The following is a 26,001-nucleotide window of genomic DNA, read 5'->3' as shown; positions in this document are numbered from 1 at the left end:
CGGAAAGGGCAGGGATGAATTATAATGTACGATGGGACACAACACTGAATCAAATGGAAGAGAAAGGCGGGAGAGGGTCAGCCCAAAAGAGTGAGCAATGAAATAGTAACAGGCTTCACCGTGATGTTAGCTCGGTAAATTGCGGCACGGCTGCCAAGAGGAGTTAGGGTATTGTGTGTGGTGAGAGGCAGAACAGAGAGTGTTCGTACTGTACAGTCATACTGAATTCACCATGAAGGTGACCTTAGGAAACACACAAGCGGGCTGTCAGAGGTTTAAGGTTTGCCATGCTGACAGATTGGTTTTAATGAGGCCATCTAGAATGGCAGAATGATGCCTGTACGTTGAAATATACAAGAGAAATGAGTGCAGTAGTTACACAGGATTATTTTGACAACCAGCAGCAAACCAGTTACATGGATTATAGGAGTTGGGCTTCGCCGATCATTTGGCCCCGCTCGGTACAGTAAGACGGGGGTGGCGGGGCAGAGGAGCCACTGGGGGCGGCTCTGCGGAGATGACATTTGAAGAGGAAAGCCGCAGCCCTCTCCAGGGCAGCTCACAAAGGACTGAGCAGTGCAGCTGGACAAATCTTCTCTTTCGCTCGTTTCCTCGGTTATCTTGTTCTTTTCAAATCCCCCCCCAAAATCTTTTTATCCCCCCCCCCCATTCCCCATCACTGTTTCAATTTTCCCCCCTTTTCCTCGTTCTGTGGGGGCGATGCGCATTTTCTCTTTGATAGAACTCCACGCCAATTTGTTGCGGCCGGCGAGGTGTCGAGGCTCATTTGTCCCAGGTTGAATCCTACTACTATACAACTGCATGCTGTCTCCTAGATTAAAGGACAGTGAGGTTAGACCACAGACGCACCAACGATAATGTTCAGACACCGGATGCCGTGCAACACAAGCCAGGATATAGGCCATGGTTTGACGGCATGCATGGGTCAGAGTACAGCCGTCAGGCACAGAAGGCAGGGCATGGATGTATCATGCCATACCAATCTGGGACAACTTGAGTGTGACCAAATATAGTGTACAAGGACGACGTTGTTCCCCCTCGACGTGGATCAGTGGACAGAATAGATAGAGTGGAGAAAAAGCAGGACAGACAAAGAGGGATGGGAGACATAAAGAAAGAGAGAGAGAAACAGAGGGTAAGAGAAAGAGAGAGTGAGATAGACTAGAGAAAGGGAGAAAGGAATGAAATTGGGTGCTCTTGCCTTCCCTGGTGATTACTCAGGCAGGGCTGAATCCAGGCGGACAGAGCAGCTCTCCAGGACACTAATAGCTTATTGATCCTGGGAGCCCATCCATTTACTCTTGCCTAGAACTCACGGGGCATCAACGGGCAGTCCTGGCCTATATGAGCCAAGCCAGAGATAAGTGCTTCGCGTCGCTTAGTTAGCAAACTGGAGCTCCAAGACGTGCTGTGGTATGGATGTGGCACGGTTTATGGCAGCTCATATCTAATGGGAAAATCAACGATGTCAATGGTGGGCAAATATAGAGTGTTTGCCCAACCGTTTGGCCTAATATCTATTACTGTTAAGCTGCATTGAATGGTTTGTGTTAATTAACCCACACTAAAATACTATTTCCAAACATTTTTAACTATCTTGAATGCTTCAGTAAGATCTGAAAAGGCCCTGATTTAAAATGGCGAACTGCTCCTTCTAGCCACACCGCATTCTAATCTGATAACGGACAAAGTCAGGGCCAAATACAGAGATAACAGCATGGGGTATTCTGCTCAGGTATTTGCCCTCTAGCGGAAAGCAGGAGCGAGGAGGGAGGGGACGCCAGTCTGCATCCAAGTTGAAGCCTCGGGGGGGCCAAGGACAGTGGGGGGGGGGGGGGGGGGGCAGGTGGAGGCTATCCCGGCCCCGCTGGCCCTGTCACTCCTCCTCCACGGCGAGGATGGAGGGGGGAATTAATTAGCAACGCGGAGACGAGGGATTAATCGATATAGGCCTGTCGCCTCCAGCTTGCTCAGGGAAACAGACCCTGCCAAACCCCACCAGGACCCCTTCTCGTTACCGAGCGCGGCCCCTGCTCCCCTCTGCCAGGCAGCAAACATTCATCAACGCAACACTTGCCACCCCCCGGCCCCCCCCCTCCTTCATCCCTTTCACCCCTCCGCCCCCAGATTGTTCTCTGCAGCGCTCCATCCCGTGGGCCACTCCAGCCCTCCCCCTCCCTCGTGTTTATGCTTCCTGTCCCCAGACAAGATGAAGGAGAGCGGCTTGCGGAAAGTGACACTTGTTTAAGGGAAGGGAGATGGAGGAGAGAGGGAGGGGACGGGAGATGGAGGGAGGGAGGGAGGGGGGCATTAGAGGAAAGATACAAGTATAGGTAACAGGAACGGTGATGTGTGGTACTGCGTGCCATGTGCATAGGGTGACCACCCGTCCCGAAATTCGCGGGACAGTCCCGAAATTGGACCCTGTATCCCGCGTCCCGCACAAGCAGAGCAATGTCACGAAAATCAAAGATATGAAAAAAAAAATAATAATAAATCTTTTGATAATAAATCGGTAAAATCAGGCAAAAATAAGAATTAAATAACATAAACCTAACCTAACCCTAATCCTAACCCTAAAACCGAAATAAAGAAACCAAAAACTGGAAAAAAACGAACCCAATACGCCCAGAACCGCAAAAAAAAATCAAGCGCGCTCGCAGGGGGTCCTCATGCACGCGATGTGTCCCGCGAAACGGGTTCATCTGTCCCTCAATGGACCTGTTTGAAGGTGGTCACCCTACATGTGCAGAAGGGCCAGTCATGTGTGTTGCATGTGTGAAAGTGAGCGTGAAGCATGTCCTTGGCAAATGTGAGTGCGAGCTTGTGCCTGAGAGTGTGTGTGTGTGTGTGTGCGTGTGCGTGTGCGTGTGTGTGTGTGCTGATATACTGACAGTTAATTTGAACCACTCAGTATTTACTGTGTGTGTGTGTGTGTGTGTGTTGTGTGTGTGTGTGTGTGTGTGTGTGTTCATGCGTGCGTGCGCACACGTGGTAAATCTCTGGTGTGCCCGTGCATGCACGCACCACACAACAGTTAAGCCTGATTTATGCTTGGTTACATGCCAGTGTTGCGCACCGAAAATAGCAGATCTACAAGTTCACAATGTGTTTTGCGGTGCGACATGTTGTAGGCTTGTAGATCCACTAATTTGGGTGTTGCGACACCCATGTGCAACTAAGTGTAACTCAAGCCTTAGGGCACGGAGGCAGGGTGTGCGTGTGTGTGTGTGTGTGTGTGTGTGTGTGTGTGTGTGTGTGTGTGTGTGTGTGTGTGTGTGTGCACATGTGTGTGTGGGCACATGCGTATGCATGAGTGTACTGTATATATACTCTTATAATATGCATGGATATGTGTAATGTACTGTATGTACGTGCATGCCTACTGGATAATACATGTGTGGCTTCCCTTATGACACTTTTCTCCACATTACCATCCGACTAACTGACACCTGCACCTGGAGGCTCCCTGCAATATTCCACCTCAAGGCCCGGGGAAGTCTCCCGCCAACCCCCGTCTAACCCCCCCCCCCACACACACACACACACCTACCTAACCCCGCCCACCCCTCATCCACTCATATCCTCCCCAGCTGTCGCCGTGTGTCGGATCGCATTTTTCCACCCATGATTAAACAGTCCCTGATGCAAACCCGGGGCTTGATGAGCTAACTGCCTTACAGGGGAGTAGTGCGCGGCGGAACAGGGGGAAAGCCTTCTGAAGTATCGCTCTCTCTCTCTCTCAGCGGCAGCAGAGAGCGAGTGAGATGGAGATGAAGGAGTCATGAGAGAGAAGAGCAGATGATGCGGGGGGCTCACAAAACCCATCGCTCTCGCTTCCTGTTTCTCAGTCAACAGCTTTCACATATTGAGTTTTGGGCGGGATGGAAACCATAACTGTCCCCTCTCTCTTTCTCCGATGACGGGTTGCAGTGCCTGGGTAATCAGGAGCCGTCGTTATTTATCGCTCCGAGTCAGCCGGGATGGCATGGAGGTACTTGGGGAGAAACGACGTGTGGATGAGGGCCCATCTTCTCACAGAGCAGTTACAAGAAGCAATGACTGTCAAGTGTGAGCTCTGCCTGCCTGCATGTGGATGGCAATAGATGCAAAACACACCTACTTGAAAAGGCTTGGGGCAAGTCTCGGTTAAAAGGTAAGTGAAGGTCTTGCATAGGTAAACTGTCGTGGATCCAACTTACTATCAGAGCTGTTTTTGTTAATTTGCTATCCTGCTATAATGCTATTTCTTTCTCTTTCTCTTTCTCTTTCTCTTTCTCTTTCTCTTTCTCTTTCTCTTTCTCTTTCTCTTTCTCTTTCTCTCTTTCTTTCTTTCCATTGGTCCTTTAAGTGATTACTAAAATGTATAGTTACATTATGATCCTTGACACTCCAAACATAGGTCTAGATGCCTTATTTGTTCAGTTAACACATACAGTGCCAAGATCGCGTCAACACGTTCTTTCAAATCCATCGCTTGAGTGCCAGGATTCCTAAGAACGAGTTGACACGATCTTTTGAATTTTCATTGTTTAATCTGTGATCGCACGGCTGTGTTTATTTCTCATCAACACTTTCGTTTTCCACTTACGTCACACTCACCCGGAGCCGGATGTAAAAAAAAAAATTCATTTCCGGGTCACGTTGTTTTTCTCCGGTGATTTTCGGCCAGAATAAGGAAAAACACGGTTTTTCACACGGTATAAAAGACAAACGGACAGCTCAACTTCTATTTTCTTTGGTCCGGGTGACTAACAGTCATCGTCGTAGTGTATCACATTGTTTTCAGGCCGATCAGCGGGCCGGGAATTGTCGAAAACGTCACATCCTTTGAATGACCGGATATGACGTGGGCCTGTTTGGGAGGGGGTGAGCGAGGTGATCAATGTTTGGATGTGCTGCTCTCTACTGGTGGAACAATCGTAGGTGCTTGACAACACAATCAGAGAATGTATTTGAATGAAAAATTACAAAACAAAAAAATTAAAAAACACGCAAATTGCTGGCACAGGGGTGAGTACTATGAATTATGAATAAACTCTGGCAGTCAATGTGTTAAGTGCAATATTGGCCGAGATATTTAGTGAAAATAGATGTTTCGATAATGGCGGCACTCATTTGCATAACAAGGTTTGGGACATTTTGTCCAACTTCGAAACACTGATTATTATAAGTACATTTCTTTACTTAACTTTACTTTTGTAGAGTGAAAAGAAAACATGCTGAATGTGGTTTATTTTGGTATCTGGTCATAAGCAAAACGTCTGAATAAAGAACATTTTTTATTACAGGTGAATCTGAAGGTCTTGCAAGGACATCTGCTCCTTCCAGTGGTAAAGGCCAGCATCATATCTCCCTCTATACCCTTTACTTCCTATATCTCACACCCCAGGCCTTGAAGGGGAGAAATCTAAGGAAGACGGACTGTGATGATATCCTGACCTTTTAAATGGTCATATCTATCTCCCACGGGAACTAACACCCCAGGAAGTCTATATCTATGAGGAGAGTGGTTCCCAAACATTTTAGCTCAAGACCCAAAAGAGAAAATATAGACGTTTGCCCGGGACCCAAACTAGTTAAAATAACAGATCTACAAGCTCACAACGTGTGGCTTCACACCGCGTTGCGAGCTTGTGGATTTGTTATTTTCAGTACTTCTTAAACTATTTTTTTTATTTATTTGTGGAAATTATTCGATTTTTAGATTTTATTCATGAAAAACTTTGTTTTTAATATTTTGAAATGTAAATTGACCCAAACCAATACATTCTGTTTGGTTTGGTTTCTTGTTCTTTAATCAATATTTTCTAGTCTATCAGCCTGGTCGTATATCACAAAATCTGTGCGTTCTTTTCCCACACTGGGTACTGCAGGCAGGGGGCAGCTGGGACATAGTGCTGGGTGGTGTGTGAGAGATAAGGTAATGCCCTACCACAATGTGTTGGCACGCTATTATCAGCCGTGCCCACTGGTAGCAGCATTTGGAGAGAGAGAGAGAGAGAGAGAGAGAGAGAGAGAGAGAGAGAGAGAGAGAGAGAGAGAGAGAGAGAGAGAGAGAGAGAGAGAGAGACTTTATAACCTTTATTTAACCAGGAGAAATCACATTGAGGTTTGAGACCTCATTTTCAAGTGAGACCTGGCCAATGCATCATACTGCAGTAAATAAAAAAAAGAGAAAATGCCCTCATCCCGATCCTTATTTATCTGTGATCTGGTGGACTGACCAAATCCAAAGGAAATCATGGCAACGATGAAGCTATTCTATAGATAAAAACGGACTCGCCAAAGTTGGGTATAGTTTTACTACGTGCCATTTTCTAATTGGCCAGTTTTGCTGACAGCTTCCTCTCATGTTATCTGTGCTGCCATCTTAAGGGTTTCAAATGTTCCCATTCCCACACGCTAAATGTATAGAGTGCTAAGCTTTCTCCTCTATTATACTGTCTCTGACATTTCTCGGTAGTTTTAAAGCAGCTTTCAACTATTTGACAAGAACCTTGGAAGTGCGATATCAAACCCAAATATAAAAAGCTGACACATCCCTTCAAGTTACTATTCCACTTGTGAGGGTACACCATTATAGCAAGGAAATGTAAGCTCTACTTTCCGAAAATGATTACTTACTGCATTCATCAGAAACCTGCATTCTAGACATGGGATATAGATAACAAATTGGTGACCTGACCAGCAGGGCTCTCGTCGTTGTTGAATGTGAGTTTATTTGGTGGTTTGATGGGGTCCACAAGGCCGCCATCAGTCACGAAGATATGCAGGCCAGGGCCCCAGGGTTCCCGGGTCTCATTTGCCTGTTCTTCTCCCCCTCAAAGAGAGGCAGCCATAATTAACGGGGCCCAAACAGCCACGACGAGTCATTTAGTGGAGTGACTCGGGAGGAACGGAGGCAAATGAAAAGTAATTGCAATGGGAGTGGAGGAGCAGGCCTGGTGTGTCTGAGGCACTGATGTGATGAGAGAGAGAGAGAGAGAGAGAGAGAGAGAGAGAGGAGAGAGAGAGAGAGAGAGATGAGAGAGAGAGGAGAGAGAGAGAAGGAAGGGAAAAGGTGTGAGAGAGCCGAGTATCTAAAGAAAGACAAATAAGTTATAGAAGGAGAGAGAGAAAAAATTAAGATAAAGATTGAGTGACAGGCGGAGAGGCTGTGAGTGACAGGTGGAGATACAACAGCGGAAGCCCAGATGTGCAAAAAATGCAAGTTACAACGACTTTCTCAAGGCTCTAAACAGCGCCTTAAAATAGTTCACCTTAATGTAGTTCAACTGTTCCTCTGACGTTTACGCCAGGTTCAAATCCAGGTCGTAACATAGGGGGCTCGTCCGGGATCGTGTCAACCAGTGGAAAAGGTGTGTGTGCGTGCGTGCATGCATATTGGTCAGTGGAGTTTCCCCTGACCACAATGGAAACAAGTCCCTGGAATTTTTTGTCCTATCCTTTTTAGCCTAAATGTCTGGCTGTACCTTGTGCTGTTTACATTTCTGTCTAAAAGTATTCAATCAATCAATCGGCTCGGTTGTAGATGTTTGGCTTCCAATGTGGGAGACTATTTTTCTATTCTAAACTCCATAGGTTCTCAAACCTTTTCTCGGGGGACCGAAACTAAATAAGCTATTTCAAACAAGCACATTGACTTTTAAAAGTTTAAGTAGTCGACTGTGCCCTGAAAGGCACAACGCATCACTGCCCGCATCATTTACCACACCAATTATGTAATGTGCTAATCTGTCATCATTTCACTACTAATTATCACTTCCTGGTAGCAATTGGGTGCATGATTGTCCTTGACATGCAGTATAGTTGGTCCATGTGCAGCCTTAACTCCCTCTCCCCCTCCCTCCTAGTCCCTCTCTAATCTCTCTCTCCCCTCCTCCCCCTCCTCTTTCCCTTCCTGCACTGCCAGCTCTCCCTATGTCCTTCTCCGTCCGGGGTGCGTCGGATGAGAGGCGACCCCAAGGTCAACTGTGTTCCTGTTGCTGTGCTGCAAGGCGCCAGCAGCCCAAACAAATTGGGGTCAGAGGGAGATGGGAGAGGTGTGTATGTGTCTCACACACACGCACACATGCACATGCACATGCACACACACACACACACACACACACACACACACACACACACACACACACACACACACACACACACACACACACACACACACACACACACACACACACACACACACACACACACACACACACACACACACACACACACACACACACACATACATACATACACACACACAGAAGGTCGCGTATCAAAGTCCATTTATCGGAATGAAGCAGTTACAAGATGGGGTCGATAGGGACATAGTGAGGGGGAAAAAAATGATATAACAGTTTTTTTGTCTGTGTTTGGTCAGCGAGAGACTGACCAGACAGCGTAAAGACGGAGAAAAGACAGCAAAGACACAATAAAGGTGAGTAAAAGCAGAGTACAAATGGAGTAAACAAATGAACAAACAAGTCTCACCATGCAGTTGAATGTCTTTGACGTGCGTGTGTGTGCTTGCGTGCGTGCGTGCGTGCGCCGTGGTGGTGGGTGGATCAGAGTTATCAGGTTATGACCTTGGCTAGCTAATTAAGAGAAAAAGCTGCCATTAAAAGGAATACGCAGTTTGAATGCGCTAGTGGGTGGAGGGGGAGGAGGGGGCAGAGGGGGCGGAGGGGTCAACGAGCCGGTTAGTAGCAGCATTAATGCATTTTTTAAATGCCTGATGTCCCTTAATTGCCATTTAAAGCTGTCATTAGAGATGGTTTGGAGACGGCCCTTTAGCCTAACATATGAAAGTAATAACAGCGGAGAGGGGGCTAATAACTCGTTTGGCAGGAGATATAAAGAGGTGAAGAGGCGCTCTTTGACCATCACTCATAATTTTACACATAATGACACCTCTTTTTCATCCATCTGCGATGCAGCCAAAACCTACACTTATGTGCAACGGTTTCGCGTAATTGCCGTTACTATTGTACTAGATCGGTCTGTGTTGCTTGCGGTTGCTGAATGATTGATGTTTTGGTTTGGTTGTTCTTTTTCTGTTCCTTTTTTTCTCCTCCATCTAGGTATGGCATGGTACAAGAGGAATTTCTACCCAGACCAAATAACATATCTGTCAATCAATAATGCTTTAGCTGTGCATGAAAATTGAAAAATCAGAGCCTAAAAATTGCAGTACTTTTTCAAATCGATAAAACGATTTATTTCCTCAACATTGTTTGGAATGAATGGACCTGCTCAATTGTGATATTCATCCCAAAACCCCAACACAAACCTAACCATGCAGACGCTCCCAGAAGACTTCATACATTTTCGCCGGAAAATATCCCCATCCATAATGCGAGGCGGCTCGTGTGATCTCATGTGTACTGCCCAGAATCCGTTAACCTCGGCCCCATACTGGAAGGGGAGTCCACCAAGTCCCCAGCCTGCACCATGATAAATGTATGACTCCTCTAAAACCCACCCACCCAACCCAACACCCCCCCCATCATTCTGTTCTTCCCCTGGTGGCTAGACCTGGTACACCGGTTGATCTGTCTTCTCTCTCTGGAGACTGGTTTGACAAAGAGCACTCCCCATGTTCCTCACACTGGGGCTCTCCGGTCCTCTTCTGCCTCACTGACCCCTTTCTGTTCCCAGGTTTCTGCCTTGCCCTTCGTTATATGCTACCTTCTCTTGGTCCCAAAGCGACCGGTCCTCTTCCTTCCTTGGTTTACCATTCCAACAAGCGCAGGGGTCATCAATGTGTCCGTACACGGACACATGTGTCCGTGGCAAGACTTGGCCTTGTCTGTGCCAAATGTTTGATTTTGTTTTTACACACCATTATAATGTTCTTATTTTGATCATGACACCCAATTACTGAATGCCAGTCTCCAGGTTTTCTTCAGATTATGTATGACACTGATTTACTATGACACTATGTATTGTATGGCATTAGCTAATGAGTCCACTGGTGCAGTGGTTCTCAAACATTTTATTTTTCAACCCCCATAACTCTGAGTGTGTACAAATGGGTGCCATTTTTGTACACACTCAGAGTTACAGACCTGTAATGGTCATTTAGGGCTAGCTCTTTGTGTGTTTGCCTATATTGTATGTCCATGGCAAAAATAGAATTTTGTCAGAAATGTCCACCAAAAGCCAGCATGGCGATGACCCCTGAATAAGCGTAATGTAAACCCCCCCGCATCGGTCCCAGCGGTTTTGCTTACTATGTGCAGCTCCAGGTAGTCGCCCAGTCCCTTGGCGCTCTCCACCCTGACCAGAACGGCCTCCTTCAGCTGCGTGCTGAAGCCCACCGCCAGCCTGTCTGCCCGCGTGCTCGGCCGGTCGTTGGGCGGCCAGGTGTACGTGATGAGGGCTCCGCCTCTGCCGAAGATGTAGGTTGTCCCAGCTGTCGAACAGAAAAAAGGAGAACATGGAGTTAGAAAATAAGGGGTTAGAGAGTGATGTTATATTCATTGGCTATTTTCCAAAAGCGCTAATGAGAAACGGCAATCCCACCGGTTGAAGTCAGTGCTGACTTTTGTACGTTTATAATGAGGCCCAACCGTGTCCTTAATCGGCCTTGTAAAAATGCGGATGCAAGATGGAAAAACTCTGTCCGTATATAATGAACAACAGTCGTAGTTCAGTATTAGTAGACTATTGAAGTTGACAATAGCTAGGGGAAATTATAATCTGCAGAGCAAGTGCAGTTTCTGCCTCCCCAGCTGTGCAGCATACAAACTAGGGCAAACTGACAAACTTTGGGTGCCTGGTTGCTGAGCCAGTCTGTGCACAGTCCATATGCTCCTTGTGAACGCAGAGGACCGGAGTTCGAATCTGAGCCCATCTTGTCTCACATCTCTTCTCTCTCTGCATTTGTTTCCCTGTATCTCTACATCAACCTATCTGGGGAAGAAAAACATCATATGCCAAAAATAAATCTTTAAAACTGACAACTTCGCCAGCAAGTGTAACCTATATGAACGTTCCTCAGATCTCCCAGTGAAACGTTCTTTAGAGTTCAAGCCCAAAAATATGTCCGCCTCGAAGGAGAGGTGAGCCCAAGTTCTGGGCCAACAGGCACAGTGTCAAATGAGAAGTGACAGGTGACGCGGCTAGCCGCTCACGGTTCCCCGCGGTCGGCGTAGCTTCTGTCTGCCCTTAATAAAGCCAAGACGACTTGACGTAACACATAGGGAAATGCACGCATGACCGTGCGCACAGACATCGCTCACGTTCGTCGAACAGACACAACAGTTCGTGCCGTCGCGTGCGCGTGGCACAGCAAGCGTGGGTTTTCATATTGCTGCTCGTTTTTAATGCCCTTCACGAGCAAGGCTCCTCGCCAGAGAACAGAGGAGGGGGAGATGTGTGTGTGTGATGAATGCAGAGTCAAGGTCCCATCAAAGCACATCCTTGTCTCTGGGGGAAGACGCACCCTGACTCACGCTGAAAAGATGCACACAGTGCTCAGTGTTCATTTAACTCGGAGTAAAAAAAATAACAGTTCATTTGTACACTCTCTCCGAGTCAAATGAACACTGAGACTTTTCACTGAAATAGAGACGTGAACTGTGCCTTTTATTTTTGAGCAATGCTGATTACAAAAGGCTGGTAGCCATTTGAAATCGGAAGATATGATTTGGCTCCCCATCCTCACACTATCCCCCCATCACTCTCTCCCTCCCTCCCTGCCTCCTTCCAACCATCTCATTCTCCCTCTCTCTCTCTCTCTCTTTATCTCTCTCCCCCCCACTCCCAATGGAGCTAAGCCCTCCGCCTTGGCTCTGGTTGCTTTCTGGCGGCTGTATTATTTTAGCGCTGACTAATTATCGCAGCATGGCGAGGAGAGCTATAAAGAGGTTCAGGGGCGCCAGAGGAGATGAGGAGGGAGGAAATAAGGAGAGGATACTGTAGGGAGGGAGGGAGGGAGGGAGGGGGGAGAGAGAGAGAGAGAGAGAGAGAGAGAGAGAGAGAGAGAGAGAGAGGGATGTGCAATACAAGGCAGTAGGGGATGCAGGAAGTTGTAGGTGTTTTTTTTTGTATGGAGTGCAGCGGGTTTGCAGAAGTGCTGCCTACTGGAGACAGACATGAGGAGGAGCTGATTTCTAAAATGGCCGACAGACAAAGGAGGGGAGTAGAAGACTATAAAGAAGGCAAATACTGTAGCAACGCACTAGAAGTGAGTGGGTCACAGTCATAATATCATCAGGTTGCTGAATGCATGCCAATGCATAACGACAGAGAGCGAGAGAGAGAGAGAGAGAGAGAGAGAGAGAGAGAGAGAGAGAGAGAGAGAGAGAGAGAGAGAGAGAGAGAGAGAAAGAGAGAGAGGGAGGGGGGGTGCAGTATATATCAACATTTTGAGTATGAACAGTACACTAGCCATCCCTATTCTTGGCTTGTCACATTCAGCAGAAATAGGTGAACATTCGGTGAAAATAGCAGATCTGTGTGGTTTTGGTGTAGTGGGAAAAAAGGAGGGGACCAATATAGACCCCTGGGTAACTCCAGTCAACCCGATCATATAAACTACACAACGGCAAAAAATGGCTACTGAAATTGTTTAAGCCAGGGCTGTCAAACTCATATTGGGCAAAATTAAACTTCATGCCGAACAAGATGTGCACGTGCGAACACACACGCATATCCCTGCACGTTGCCTCCACGAGCTTGTGTGTCGCTATCATTATTTTTCAACCCATCATGTGTTACAGTTTCACTTCACGAATTTAGATTATTATGAAGAACACTGGCTATAAAACATACATTTTATGATCAACTTAGTTATAGAAAGTTGTGACGAGAGAATAAAATACTGTGATATTTGGTAGCCCCACTCCTTCCCATTAATAAACCATTTGAAATCAAACATTTGAAACGCAAATGTAAAAATAACGAATCAAATTGTAAATGTAGGATACACAATTGCACCTTAATGAAGAAAAAGAGTAGGCTACAGCTCAGCATATAGCCATTTAAACTATGTGTTCATGGTTAAAATGAACAAAACAAGAGTGGAAAAGTCTCTTCTTCATCAGTTAGACAAACAGACCACCAGCGCTAACGGGAGGTTAAAAAAAGAAAGAAAAGTGTTTCACGTTTGTGTGTGTATGTGTGTGTCAGCGTGACGCTGTTATCACTTCTGAAACGCGTTTGATCTTTCTCTCAATTTTTTTTCCCCTGAAATTCACTTTTCATGGAGCATTTTGTCATCATAGCTATATCTGCCCATGTCCAGTGGTAGTATAATTATTCCTATGAGGAGACACACAGACTGCAAAGAGGAGAAATTGATTGACTACTTTCTTAAGTAGGCGGTACTGCAGTGGTACAGAGAGACACCAGTCTAAGCTCAGCTCATGCAAATGAGGCTAATAAATGTTAGTGAATTTTTTTGTCTTTCCCAAATCATCTTCACGAGTCGCATTTTGCTCGTGGGCCGCCAGTTTGACACCCCTGGTAAGCCAAAGTACAGGTATAGTACCGCCGAAGGAAGTTACATTGATGTTGTGCCGATCTATTTACATTCCCAGGGCATAAAAACGGTCAAGATTGGTCGAAAAAAACAGCTTCCAACTGGAATGGAATCCCTCCCTATATACTGTAGACTCTTTCTGCCATAGTGCAGGCTTTTCTCCTCGTGAGAGGAGGAGAAACGCCTGGGAACGAGGTTAGGGTTTAAGTGGTTAACATTACTGTCAACAGACATGCTGTGAACCGTCGACGGTCGTTTTCTTTCCTTAGCACCTGGATAAACTCCAGTGTCTCCTCAGCTTTGAAACATACTAAACCAGTATAGTGAGGCGGCTTACGGTTCCAGTAAAGCATTCGGTGGAACTTTACCTGCATATGAACGCACGCACAGACACACTCGCATTTGTGAACAGACACATCACTTCGTGCTGTCACATGCATGTAGCCATCATTCTGCAATATATAACTGCAGCAATATATAACTCCTAGGGCTCAACCTGGCTCTGTGTAGCCCACGCTAACTGGTCAGTTGCCGTATAACCCCTAGGGAAGATATGGCTCTAGCTCATGGTGATTGGTCAGCAGCTGTATAACCCCAAGGGAGTATATTAAAGCTGACTAATCAGTGCAAGTTTATCACTCTCTGTATGTATGTATGTATGTACTGTATGTATGTATGTATGTATGTATGTATGTATGTATGAATGACTGTATGTATGTATGTATGTATGTATGTATGTATGTATGTACTGTATGTACTGTATGTATGTACTGTATGTACTGTATGTATGAATGAATGCATGTTTTTTTTAAGAATAAAAAAAAAGTGTAAAGAAGTGGGTGAAATTTGTTATTTTGTGAGTTAAAAAAGCTGTTAAATTTTCATAAAACCCACATTGCACTTCAATGGGAAAGACATTACAGATTAATGTATGATCACAGAGAGTGCAATATGAGGACAAAGGGACATTGTTATCAGTAGATTCTCGTTCAGTATCACTATTCAATGGTATAATTAATGGTCTTGGGCATTTAAGCTGATGCTCTTAGCTAGAAAAACTAATTATTATTATTATTAATTAATTACATTGTCTGCTCAAAGAAACTTTGACAGCAGACAAGGCTATGTTTGACACTGAACCCGTAGCCCTCGTGCTATACAAACTGCAAGCCACTAATAGACCACGCTCAACATATTGTGACAATATACCTATTTTGTAAAATGGTTGATTGTTTTCAGTAATTGCAGACATTGAAGTGTCTGACATACAGTAATACTGTACTGTAGGTCAAAGGGAAATGCTAACCTGCCAACACCCCCCCCCCCCACACACACCCACTGTCCGTCTTTTTCTTGCACTATTATGCTTGAACTGCACCTATACCTAATCTGCTGTATATAGAATACACTGTGAAGTTGTTTACACAAAGTAGGTGGCAGCTACTGTGAAAAGATTATGTTGGTATAATATCACGTTTTTTATAAACATTGTACATTTGATGACGCTCTATTTTATTCTCTTTTTGCTCTTTTTTTGCACTCACTTTCTTTTCTTTGAATCTTTTTACGATTTCTATCATTATTCTGTTGTTATTAGTTATTATCTATGCTGCTGCATTGTCTGAAGGAAGCCAAACAAAAATACGTTTTACTCTTATGTACCTGTACACAAGATACAAGATGTAACAATAAAGTACAACCTTGAGGTGTTCGTTTGACAGCTGACAGCTAACCTGTTACCCGAGTGATACAATTTGGTCTAATGACACGAGAGGGATATCACTTTTTGTATTTATTGTTTCCCAATCTTAATTGTTTGGCGCCAAGCTTACCGTGCGTCGCCACAATACAACAGAACAGAGTTATTATCGCTGCATTTCTAATGGATGTACTCACAGCTGAGTCAATTAACACCCGAATTCCTGCGGAGCGTCTGCCATATGCTTTTTGTGTCCCCCGGGGTTTTCCTGTGCATGTGATTCGAGCAACAAGGAAGTCGCACAACTTTTTTGCAATTGTCTCTCGGGAGAAAACTTGTGTGGTGGTTGACAAGGTGTAAAGTTGAAGCGGTATCAGCCAAAAACAATACCTAACTACATGTTCCTTGTACTTCCTGTCTCGACAACTCCCCCCCCAGCCCCCACCACCACCTTTTTTGTCTACATCTCTGCCTTGTCTTCCGCTGCGGAGGTGTGAGTTTGCCTGCAGTGCTTTGATTAGTCCTGCTGTGAGAACCACCTACAGTACCACAGGGTTGAATGTCTGTGTGTGTGCTGCTGTGCATGTGAGTGTGAATGTCTATGTGCACAGATTATATATAGGCCTGCAACAATTATCACATGATCAGTGGTGTAAAGTAACTAAGTACATTTTACTCAAGTACTGTACTTGAGTACAATTTTGAGGTATCTTTTTTACTATACTGGAGTACTTTTACTCCACTACAATTATTTGAAAACTTGAATTACTAGTTACTTTAAATTTTGATTATTTTTACAAAACATACATTAACCAATTCAGCCCTATATAAATGTTTGCCATTTGAAAATAGCAGATCTACAAGCTCACAATTCACATTGTGAGCATGTAGATCTGCTATTTTCAAAATATTTGTATATATTTGAAAACGGGACATTCTGCACAATGAGCACTTTCTACTGTTGGTACTTCAAGTGCATTTTGCATACCAATACTTTATTACTTTTATTCAAATACATTCTAAATTCCAGACTTTTACAGCAATTAAAAAAATATATATAAAATGATATATATAATACATAGCAATATTGATACTTTTACCTAAGTAAAACATGTGAGTACTTTTTCCACCACTGCACATATTCGCCTGATCACAATTATCTGAGATCATCGCAACTACTTTGCATAATCTCTAGAATCGTTTCCATCCATCTGCATAAAGACAGCTGAATAGAATTAACAGAAATGTTTACAAATGTCATGTTTGCATCATTATTTCTACGTCGTTGTCCACACTCTTTTAAGCACTTTCAACATGATGGTTGGGGCCCTATTTTGGGCATTCAGGGCAAAAAAAAATGCCATTACTAAGTGTATGGCCTGTTTTGGCCATAGTATATTATTTATTTGGATTATTGGTACCGGTCATTGTCAGTTATTTCTTTGTATGTTTCAGTAATAAGCTTTGGATATTTAAGTTATTTATCACCTGCTATCTGCCTTGTGCAGTTTTTGTTTGCAAATTATGTAATTTTCATTTATTACATTGTTCAATGGCAAAAACAATGAAATCTTTAAGCACAATTATTTCTATGACAATTAATCGGCAACAAAAATGTCATGATCGTGACAGCCTGTGTGTGCACGTGCTTGAGAATCTGTGTATGCACAGAACACGCAGTTCTCCTCTTTGAGATCTGCTATTTTCAGAGCACAACACCCGAACGCAAACAAACATAAAATGACTTGTCTTGTAGTTCTACTGGATCTCTTCTCCACTAGTCCCTCCCTAACATTTTAGTCTAGTTTTATTTTTTTAATTGTTTTTAGTCACCAAATAGTCTTTATTTCATTAGTGAAAAAAGGTATTCGATGAACATTTTTGTCATAATTTTAGTCGACAAAATTAACACCGGTGCAGCAACAAATATTCACCCTTCCCTATAGCTTCCCTCTCCCAAACACAGGAAATTGTGTTCCTGTAGACACTCGGCCAAACCGGATGCACCGCAAAGAAATGAACCCCATCTCTACTGCGGCACTTTACCCCTGCGCCACCCAAAACACCCTCGGAGACATTTTCCGCCCAGGAATTACAAGCTGGAGGGCCGTTCATGTGGATTTCACCTATTCTGATGTTGGAAACGTCCCAGTTCCCCCTTGGCATGAACGCACCATTAGATAGGATAAGGGAGGGGGTGGAGGTGAAGGAGAGAGAACGAGGGAATGAAACTGCATCAAGGAGATTAAATGTGGAATGTGTGGGTGTGTGTGTGTGTGTGTGTGTGTGTTCTCCAGAGACCAACAGACCCTGAACAAAACGGATTCTCTCTGCACCTTTCACTTGTTGAAAATGTGCACGTTAAGGGTAAATTACCACAGTCTCTGGACTCGTTGACAGACAAAACAGCCGGTGGAGTATGGATTTCTCTGACCTTCACTCTGGAGCGCTCTAATCAAGCAATCTGCTCACGCCACTTCCAGTGGAATAATAACAGTGATGCAAATGCTCCGTTGCACCCATTTGCTTCGCGTCACTGGAGAAAAAGTCACTAATATTTATTACTTTTGTCCAATTAGCTCGGGCGCCATCGATCCGGACAATCAATTACACCTGGAGCTCTGGGCGGCAGGGTGGCGGACGGAGCATCAAGCGATAGATCAAAGACATGGTGGGACGCCCTGTAATTATTATTTCCATTCACGGGGGCTTGCTTTGGTAATTTGGTAAGAGGGAGAGGGAAAATAAATGCCATTTTGCTATGTGCACAGATCCAGGAGAAAATAATAATCAGAGACGACTGGTGAGTCACAAAGGTAATGAAAAACCTATTGATTTTGTATTCTTCATCTTTCTCGCTTTCGCTCTCTCGCTCTTCTGTATGCAGGGCAAAGGGAGAAGTGCCTGTTTGGGATTGAGTTAATCATTTTGGGATGGCTTCTTTGTGAGCAGCCATTGATTCGGGCCGGTGGATTCTAGGCCACTGGCGTCCACTCACTGCAGGGATAAACAGGTCACATCGCCGAGGCGCAGACGCCACAATTTTTCATGCGGCCCGCAAACAATGTTTGTCAAAGCGCCTGCCACAGAGGGCTCCTGGGGATTCGCAACATGAAAAGCCGGTGGAAAATAGGCTAGGAACTGAAAAGCGCAAAGAAACGGAGAGAAAAAAGGCCAATATTTGGAGGCAAGAATTACATGACACACGTATACATGCACGCACATGCGCACGCGCACGCACACGCGCGCGCGCACACACACACACACACACACACACACACACACACACACACACACACACACACACACACACACACACACACACACACACACACACACACACACACACACACACACACACACACACACACACACACACACACACACGCTGGTCATTTCGAAACTCGCGGACCTCCTTTCGTTCAATAACTCAATAACATACAGACGGCTCTTGCAGCCTTCATGTGGGCCTATTATTGCATCAGCACAGGCCTCTTCTTTGAAGTTGTTAAGGAGAGAGACAGCGCTATTGATTCCTTTTAAACGAGCGCACACAGAATGTCTTTTTTTCCTGTTGGCTGCTCCATATGCTTCAGATTCAGATGCAGGTGGTTGGTGGTGGTGGGGAGGGAGAGAGATGAGACATTTACTGTACCAAAAGTTTCTTCAAAGGTTCTTTGAAGCGGCAGAGTTGCACACAAACACCTTGACGGGAACTCAGGTGGAACGCACGCACACACCCTCTGACTCATACGTTATGCTCTCTCTCTCGCCCTCCCACCCACACACACACACACACACACACACACACACAATATACTCTGGCATTCAGCCGACTGGACAGGGCCCGCGGCCACAAAGAAGACAGCTAGGTACAGTGTGGGAGGGCCCATATCTCCCTGCCCTGCTGTGACATACCTGGAGAGAACACTGCTGAGCAGTATCAGCAATTAAGTTGACCTATTTGAGGCCATCATGCTCACTGAACAGAGAAGGAAGGTGGTTGTAAACTCGTGAACCCTATGGTGGTAGTAGTATCGTCCCTATTCGGGGCCAACGTTTGGCAAAAAATAGCTGATCTACAAGTTCACAATGGCGTAGAGATCCGGTGAAGAGGGGGAAAAAAGGACTGAAACGGCCTCTCTCTGTCACTTCATTTTCACCACGTCACTTTTTGCACTTTCTAAGCAAAATATTATATTGAGAGCCTCAATATTTGTCAGTGAGCGAGCCTATGTTGTTGTTGTTTATGGACATTCAGGTAGTACCACTTGTCAACCAGTAGTGGTCAGACAAAAACAAAATAAAATAAAATCACTAAAAAAGTGATAGGAAAACAAACCTACCCTACAAAAGGAGGTAATGGTGTAAGAAGAGAGAAGACCCAGAACACTGAGGATTGTCGGAAATGGAATTGGAATTACTGACTGTGATCTGTGGATTTACTGCTTTGATCATGTCTCCACGTCGGTACTGACCCCCGCCTGGACAACGTTCAAAGACAAAAGTGAACGCTGCAGGGATTGGACTGCCGCAGCAGGAGGCTTGACCACGGATTTGGAACGCGGACGAACTGACTCACAAGTTGATATTCCATTTCTGCCCACGTTTGCTGCACCCCTGCTTTTCCCCAGGACTTGCGTGACCCCCCCCCCCCCCCGCCCAGGGTGCCCAGGCCTTGCAACCACAGCCATCCCCTCGAGCCCTAAACCCCGGGGTAATCACCATGCTTGTGGTGGACATTTTTGTCAAAATTTCATTTTTGTCAAAATTTCATTTTTGTCAAAATTACATTTTTGTCAAAATTACATTTTTGTCAAAATTACATTTTTGACACAGACATACAAAATAAGTGGACAATAATATTACCACAAACACATAAAGAGCTAGCCCTCATTGACCATAATATGTCTGTAACTCTGAGAGTGTACAAATGGACCCCTACGGGTCCATTTGGTTCCATTTGTACACTCTCAGAGTTAAGGGGGGTCCTTGCAAATAAAACATTTGAGAACCACTAGTACTAGTGGACTGAACATTAAGATGGTGTGTAAAAAAGAAAATCAAAAATTTGCCACGTACAAGGCCAAGTCTTTGCCACGGACACATTTGTCCGTGTACGGACATATTGATCTGATGACCCTGGCCCCCACAACTTCAATAAAACCAGTGTTGCTTGCGACTCAAAATATTGTCATTCTGTACTGCCAGATGCTATAACACACACACACACACACACACACACACACACACACACACACACACACACACACACACACACACACACACACACACACACACACACACACACACACACACACACACACACACACACACACACACACACACACACACACACACACACAGTACCCGCTGTCTAACAACCTTGTCGGTGTCGCTCTTCCTTGCCTCTGATAGCTATTTGCCTGTAGCTCTCTGTATAAGAAAATATGGCAATAGCAGCCCTGAGATTGGCTGCATCTAGCGTGGAAATAGCCAGCGCTCTCTTTTCTGATGGGACTGGGTAATATGCCGCTGTATCTATCTCTTTCACAAGATTGCTATTTGCAGAGAGAGAGAGAGAGAGGGTGGCGAGGGGCGAGGAGAGGTGGGTTGGGTTGGCGGAACGTGGTGAGATGGCGCTTTGAATACGACATCTGCACGTCTATTTATGGACGACATGCGTCGTGTCATGCAGTTTTTGTTAACACATCTTGAGACCAAAGAAAAAAAACAACACTTTCTCTATACGAAACCAAATATCTACACGGTACCACTCTTCCAAAGGAGAATCCTGTCTAGCCAAGGGAGATGTTGGGTTTCTGGGCTACAGGCAGGACTACTCTGCTTTGTACACACGGCAGCTGGAGAAGAGAGGTGTGTGTGTGTGTGTGTGTGTGTGTTTTATTCTCTGATCTGTGTAGGTGTCTACTCCACCAACGCATCTGTCACAAAGATTTTATAATTAGGTGAGTAAAATCAGGGAATTTGACTCTTATAAACAATAAATATTTTGAATCTTGGTGATAACTATGCTCCATATAATGCATTATGGATGCCTGAGGTCCCTATCTCCTTTGACCATCACCATGTAATGTGAATTAATAGTTGTCTATACCAGTGTGAACCAGACAGATGTCTGTAGATGTTGGGGGGGGGGGGGGCACGCTGTTGAAAGACAGTTTGACACACTGATAAGAGGAAGCGTCTCACAGAAGGGGTCCTGCATACATACATCATCTGGAGAGCTCATCAATTAGCCCAAACCCCCACAATCCGTCTAACATCCCTGGCGTCCCGGGACCACCCGGGCCCCCGATCCACATCTCAGATTCACATCAGAGATGTGTCTGTCTGTCAACGTGCAGGAGCATGTGTGTGCACGTGTGTGCACGTGTATCCTCGGCGGGTGGTGCAGGGAAAACCTGTTTACAGATATGCAGATAATGCAGTGTGTCTACTCTCTCCCTCTTATCCTTTCTCTTTCTGTCACGAGTGTACACTCACACCGCACACAGACACACGCACACACACACACACACACACACACACAATACAAAGCCGCGCACCGATGGCAACGTTCCACTGTAGTTCTCCTAATAACCTGCCAATCAAGTGGTGCGGGCAGACACATAGGCTTGTGTATATTTCAGCTACCCTGAGGAATATCTCCGTTTCATTATTCACCCAATTCACAGGGTAGACTTCGCACGCAGGCGGCCGAACCTGCACGCACGCCCCCTCCAAAGCGAGAAAAACAGGGAAAGTAGTTCAGCATCAGCGGGGCCTCGCGGCTGATCGTCTCGAACATGCGGCAGAGCACAGAGGCACAAATAGAGAGAGTGGCAGAGAGACAAAAAGGGGGAACATGTACGTGAAACAGACAGTCGGCAGGGAGAGAACAGAAATGCATCGTGGGATGCCTCACCTGTGGCTGATTGAATGGAGAAATCACGCAGCGTCACGTGGAGGATAACATAGCTCCGCCCCCAGGTCGGGTTATAATAATCTGTAAAGGTCAGACTGTTTTGTTGTTGCCGTATGTACATGTATGAATGCACGGGATTGCGTGTGCGTGTCTGTCTCAATAATGCACATCGCCGCGGACCCGATTAGTGTCAACGTCCTCTTAATTATGGAACTGTGGACTCAACCAAAGGAAAAGCGATGAGCTAACGGCGTGGTTAGCCACTCCATCTCCCGCTGTGTTGACCTTATAAAATGCTGGCCTGTGTCGCACAATTACAGAGGCGTAAAGTTCACGCGTCAGCCGCACCGCATCCATCCCTTCATTTGTGTCCTAGGTGGACACAGATGAAACGCGCAACACATGATTAAATGGAAAGGGTTGGGGGTGGGGTTTCGGGGGGGGGTTTGGGTTGTGGATTCCCTCGTCGGCCAGAGCAGCCTCGAGCCCTGCCCTCCTCCGAATCAGGTTAGCCCTCTATTGGATTTCTCCCTCCATCTTGTTAAAGCTGTAATGGCCTTTCCGTATAAAAGGCCACTTCTCAGAAATCGAGTGAGCCAACACCTAGGCACATGCAGTTTCTCCACACAAACATCAACTTCCACTTGAGCGGATTAGCGCTTAGCATGAAATGGACTCTGGCAGCGGCAACACACTCGACCGGAGGTGGATGCCCCATTCTAAATGGCCATTTAATGAAATGAGTGCGGTTGAGTGCTCAAACGACTTGTTATAGTGCAGTTTATTTTATTTATTTTTTACTCGTCTCGTCGGCCAACGGCTGGGGAGGTCAAGGAATGCTTGCTTGCTGTGGCTGACGGCAAATGACCTTCATTTTGCACGAGGTGAGAGGAGGAAGAAGTTATGGATAGATAAGAGAGGGGCCGGGGGGGGGGGGGTGGAGAGACGGAACGGACAAACGGATGGACAGACGAGCGGGAGGGGAGTGCAGGCGACAGATAAAGCGGGTGAGCGATTGAAGGAGATACCGAAGGGGGGGGGGGGGGGTGGGTAGCAAGGTGAGTGGGATCGATGGAAGACGTCTCCCTCCATTCCCTGGGACTCTATTCCTTCAGACTCTAGGGCATCACACATCAAAGGGAGTGGCTCACCGAGGGGAGATGAAAGGACATGCACGGCCTGTCGTGTGTGTGTGTGTGTGTGTGTGTGTGTGTGTGTGTGTGTGTGTGTGTGTGTGTGTGTGTGTGTGGGGGGGGGGGGGGTGGGTATGCATGAGGCCCATGTGCTTTCTCTGTGTGTGCATAATATATGTGCATGTATGACTAGCTGGCACATAGGTAAGTCTGCATGGAACATGAAAGCTGCTTGCTGGTATTGAGCTAGTTACACTGATGCACCTTCTCAGGTGCTAAAGTTCTACTTCATCTCACCCCTTTCTTGTTTCTTTTTTGCTATCATTAATTTGACGGTCAATGTTTTTCTTTGTGATTTCGATGAACGCGCAATTTTTCTGTTTGCATCAATGTGTTCGAAATAAACATGACAAAAAACATTAAATGCACATTCTCTGCTACCCCACCCACGTCAGTGATACGTCTGGAGAGGAGGACATCGTTCACTTTATATCACCACCTTGTGTACGGATTGGAAAGCGCTCGCCTTTGAGCGTAGAAATGTATTCATAGAAGTATACACTGTTTCAACACTTTTCTTTGGTCCAGAGACTACGGCACTGTCACGGGTCAAATGTACTGTATGATTACTTTCCATTCATTCGGGAAACCAAAAATCTCACAATGTGGATTTAGGGTGTTTTTTCACGCTCACTGCATGCGCCTGTCAGGAGATTATATTTCGGCATTTAGGGAGAGCGGGACGGGCAGAGCGGGGCGGGGCGCACAAGCTGCTGAATAAATGTCTGTTGTGTACTTCGCTGAGAGCCCTGACAATGGGAAGCAAATCAAGCTGAACCAATAATGTGACGAGACAAAGCCCAAACATGGAGGAGAAAGGAGAGCAGGGAGGGAGATTTACCGCGCCATGTCTGTAACCACAACATTTAGCCAGAGGGGCTCTCTTTCTCTCTCTCTCTTTCTCTCTCTCCCTCTGTCTCTCTCTCTCTCTATCTCTCTCCAGTAAAGGAGAACATCTCTCTCCATTCTTCCATTGCTTAACCCCCTCCCCCTTCTTGCAGCACTGTCTTTTTCTACCTTCCTCGTTAACCCCGTTTTCTTTCTCCCTCTCCATCTTATCCCTTCTTGACTCTTTAACCAACTCTCTCTCCCTATGTGTGTGTGTGTGTGTGTGTGTCTGTCTGTCTCCCCTCTGCTTCCCTCCCTCCTGCGTTGTCTACAGGTTGGCACATGGCCGTTACATAACCAACCGTTTGTTGTCTTGCCTGTCAAGCGAGCTCTGGCAAGCACTAAGCAGAAAATAAGGCATCAAGTGAGCGAGAAATGCTCGCAGGCTTGTACACACACACACACACACACACACACGCACACGCGCACACACACACACACACACACACACACACACACACACACACACACACACGACGTCTGATTACCCTTAGTATATACAATGACATTTTATGCGAATACACGTATTTTTTTCACGCCCAGAGCGCGGGGGGTGGGGGGAGAGATCTTCACGAGCCCAAGCCCAGTGTCCATGAGCTGCCAGTGACAACGGCTACATTCATTAACATGGAGCGGAAGAAAAGCAGCTGCCAGGCGCTTATGCTTGCACGTCCTGTGGGTGGCTTGCCCGGCGATGCTCGATGCGTACGTATTACGATAAGACAGTCCCTTCCAAGTGTTTTAGATCACACAAGGCCTAGTCTACAAAGCCCTGGCAATAGGCTGGCACAGTGTGTGTGTGTGTGTGTGTGTGTGTGTGTGTGTGTGTGTGTGTGTGTGTGTGTGTGGACGGACGGACATAGGCAAGACTGGTTTCTTAATTCGATTAACCTTAAGTCAACACCACGTATGTTAAGTTTGCCCCCTAATGCCTTTCTCCTTGCACATTGTGTTGACTTTGCCCAGCAACCCCAGGGCAGCCGTCTAAACCTCCCAACCATCGCTCTCACATGCAATTTCCTCTACTCGTTGCCTGGAGGGACCTTTCAAGCTAAACACAATGTCTATAAATACAAAAGACATTGTATTTTCATAAGAGAGGAACAGTGGCAAAGTGATTTAGCTCTGGGCTGTTTCGGAACCACTTGAGTGCGAATGGAATGCCACACGGCACAGCAGGGCTGGGCTGCGGCTGTTCTAGAGCCATTTATAGGGACTAATTGTTAAATGTCAGGACAGTGAATATTCCACAGAGGGTGGTGGGGGGAATTATTTTGCTTTCAACAAAGAAAAACACAATTCTACACATCCCTCCCATGTGAGGAGGATTTGTCGCCCGTGCATTCTAATCTGAGCGCCTTGAAGTGCTAACGACTACATAGCATGCCTCCCTCCGAAATGAAATCCGACAGGTTATAGGAGCGGATTTGTGCCAGGGAATGGCTGGGAGGCAGGCTTGGAAGCAAATAAAGAGCAAATCTCTTTTCATCTTGTCTTACAGTATTAAATCGTATTAACAACAGCAAACAGATATTAGCGGTCCCGCAAAACACAAAAACCAACAGAGACATGAATTAATGCGGCTGGACAGCCGTTCCACTGAACACGCTGCCCCGGTGTCATCTGAGCAACCGCAATAACTAGCCCTGAACAACAGAAACTAATTTCCCCAGTACAAAGTAATGAGGGAAATTAGACAAGTAACGAGGGCCACACACTAAACACATTTCACCCCCGATCCGAGTAGACGCAGCTCAGAAAAGTGTTTGAGGGGGGTGGCTGTACGGAGGGC

At 45.8% G+C, this 26,001-nt stretch overlaps 1 protein-coding gene across 5 annotated transcripts in view; it reads right to left on the bottom strand.

The window, feature by feature from the left end:
- The window catches only part of nrxn2b (neurexin 2b), an 890,203-nt gene that overhangs the window by 133,782 nt on the left and 730,420 nt on the right, over nt 1-26,001 (bottom strand). For all 5 annotated transcript variants that reach the window (XM_080450580.1, XM_080450581.1, XM_080450582.1 and 2 more), the window contains one exon: nt 10,248-10,429. In XM_080450580.1, the coding sequence (XP_080306706.1) occupies nt 10,248-10,429 (182 nt within the window). The remainder of the gene's footprint in view (nt 1-10,247; nt 10,430-26,001) is intronic.

Source organism: Gymnoscopelus braueri (genome assembly GCF_963280865.1).
Source record: "Gymnoscopelus braueri genome assembly, chromosome: 15".
Taxonomy (NCBI): Eukaryota; Metazoa; Chordata; class Actinopteri; order Myctophiformes; family Myctophidae; genus Gymnoscopelus; species Gymnoscopelus braueri.
This window is presented reverse-complemented; position numbering and strand designations above follow the sequence as displayed.